Source organism: Apaloderma vittatum, unplaced genomic scaffold (assembly GCF_000703405.1).
Source record: "Apaloderma vittatum isolate BGI_N311 unplaced genomic scaffold, ASM70340v1 scaffold35265, whole genome shotgun sequence".
Lineage (NCBI taxonomy): Eukaryota > Metazoa > Chordata > Aves > Trogoniformes > Trogonidae > Apaloderma > Apaloderma vittatum.
The window spans coordinates 1-205 of record NW_009717145.1 but is presented as its reverse complement, the minus strand read 5'-3'; the positions used below and the strand labels follow the sequence as shown (position 1 = coordinate 205).

At 64.9% G+C, this 205-nt stretch overlaps 1 protein-coding gene across 1 annotated transcript in view; it reads right to left on the bottom strand.

The window, feature by feature from the left end:
* The window catches only part of LOC104274231 (poly(rC)-binding protein 4-like), a gene marked incomplete at its 5' end in the record, with an annotated part of 5131 nt that extends 4979 nt beyond the window's left edge, over window positions 1-152 (bottom strand). The window contains one exon of the mRNA XM_009869795.1: window positions 120-152. Within this exon, the coding sequence (XP_009868097.1) occupies window positions 120-152 (33 nt within the window). The remainder of the gene's footprint in view (window positions 1-119) is intronic.
* Window positions 153-205: the final 53 nt, after the last annotated feature.

Below are 205 nucleotides of genomic sequence, written 5' to 3'. Positions count from 1 at the left end.
CAGCCATGTCTCCCCGGGGCCCACCAGGAAGTGGAGTGACCAGGGCTCAGCATGTGGGAGCCACCAGGTGGGAGGCAGGACAGGCAGCAGGACCTGGCAGTCCCCCAGCACACGCTTACCTGCTCTCGTATCCTCTTAACAGTCTCTCCTTTCTGCAGGGAGAGGAACGGGGCGTGTCAGGTCCAGGGGAGCCTGGGGCTGGTGG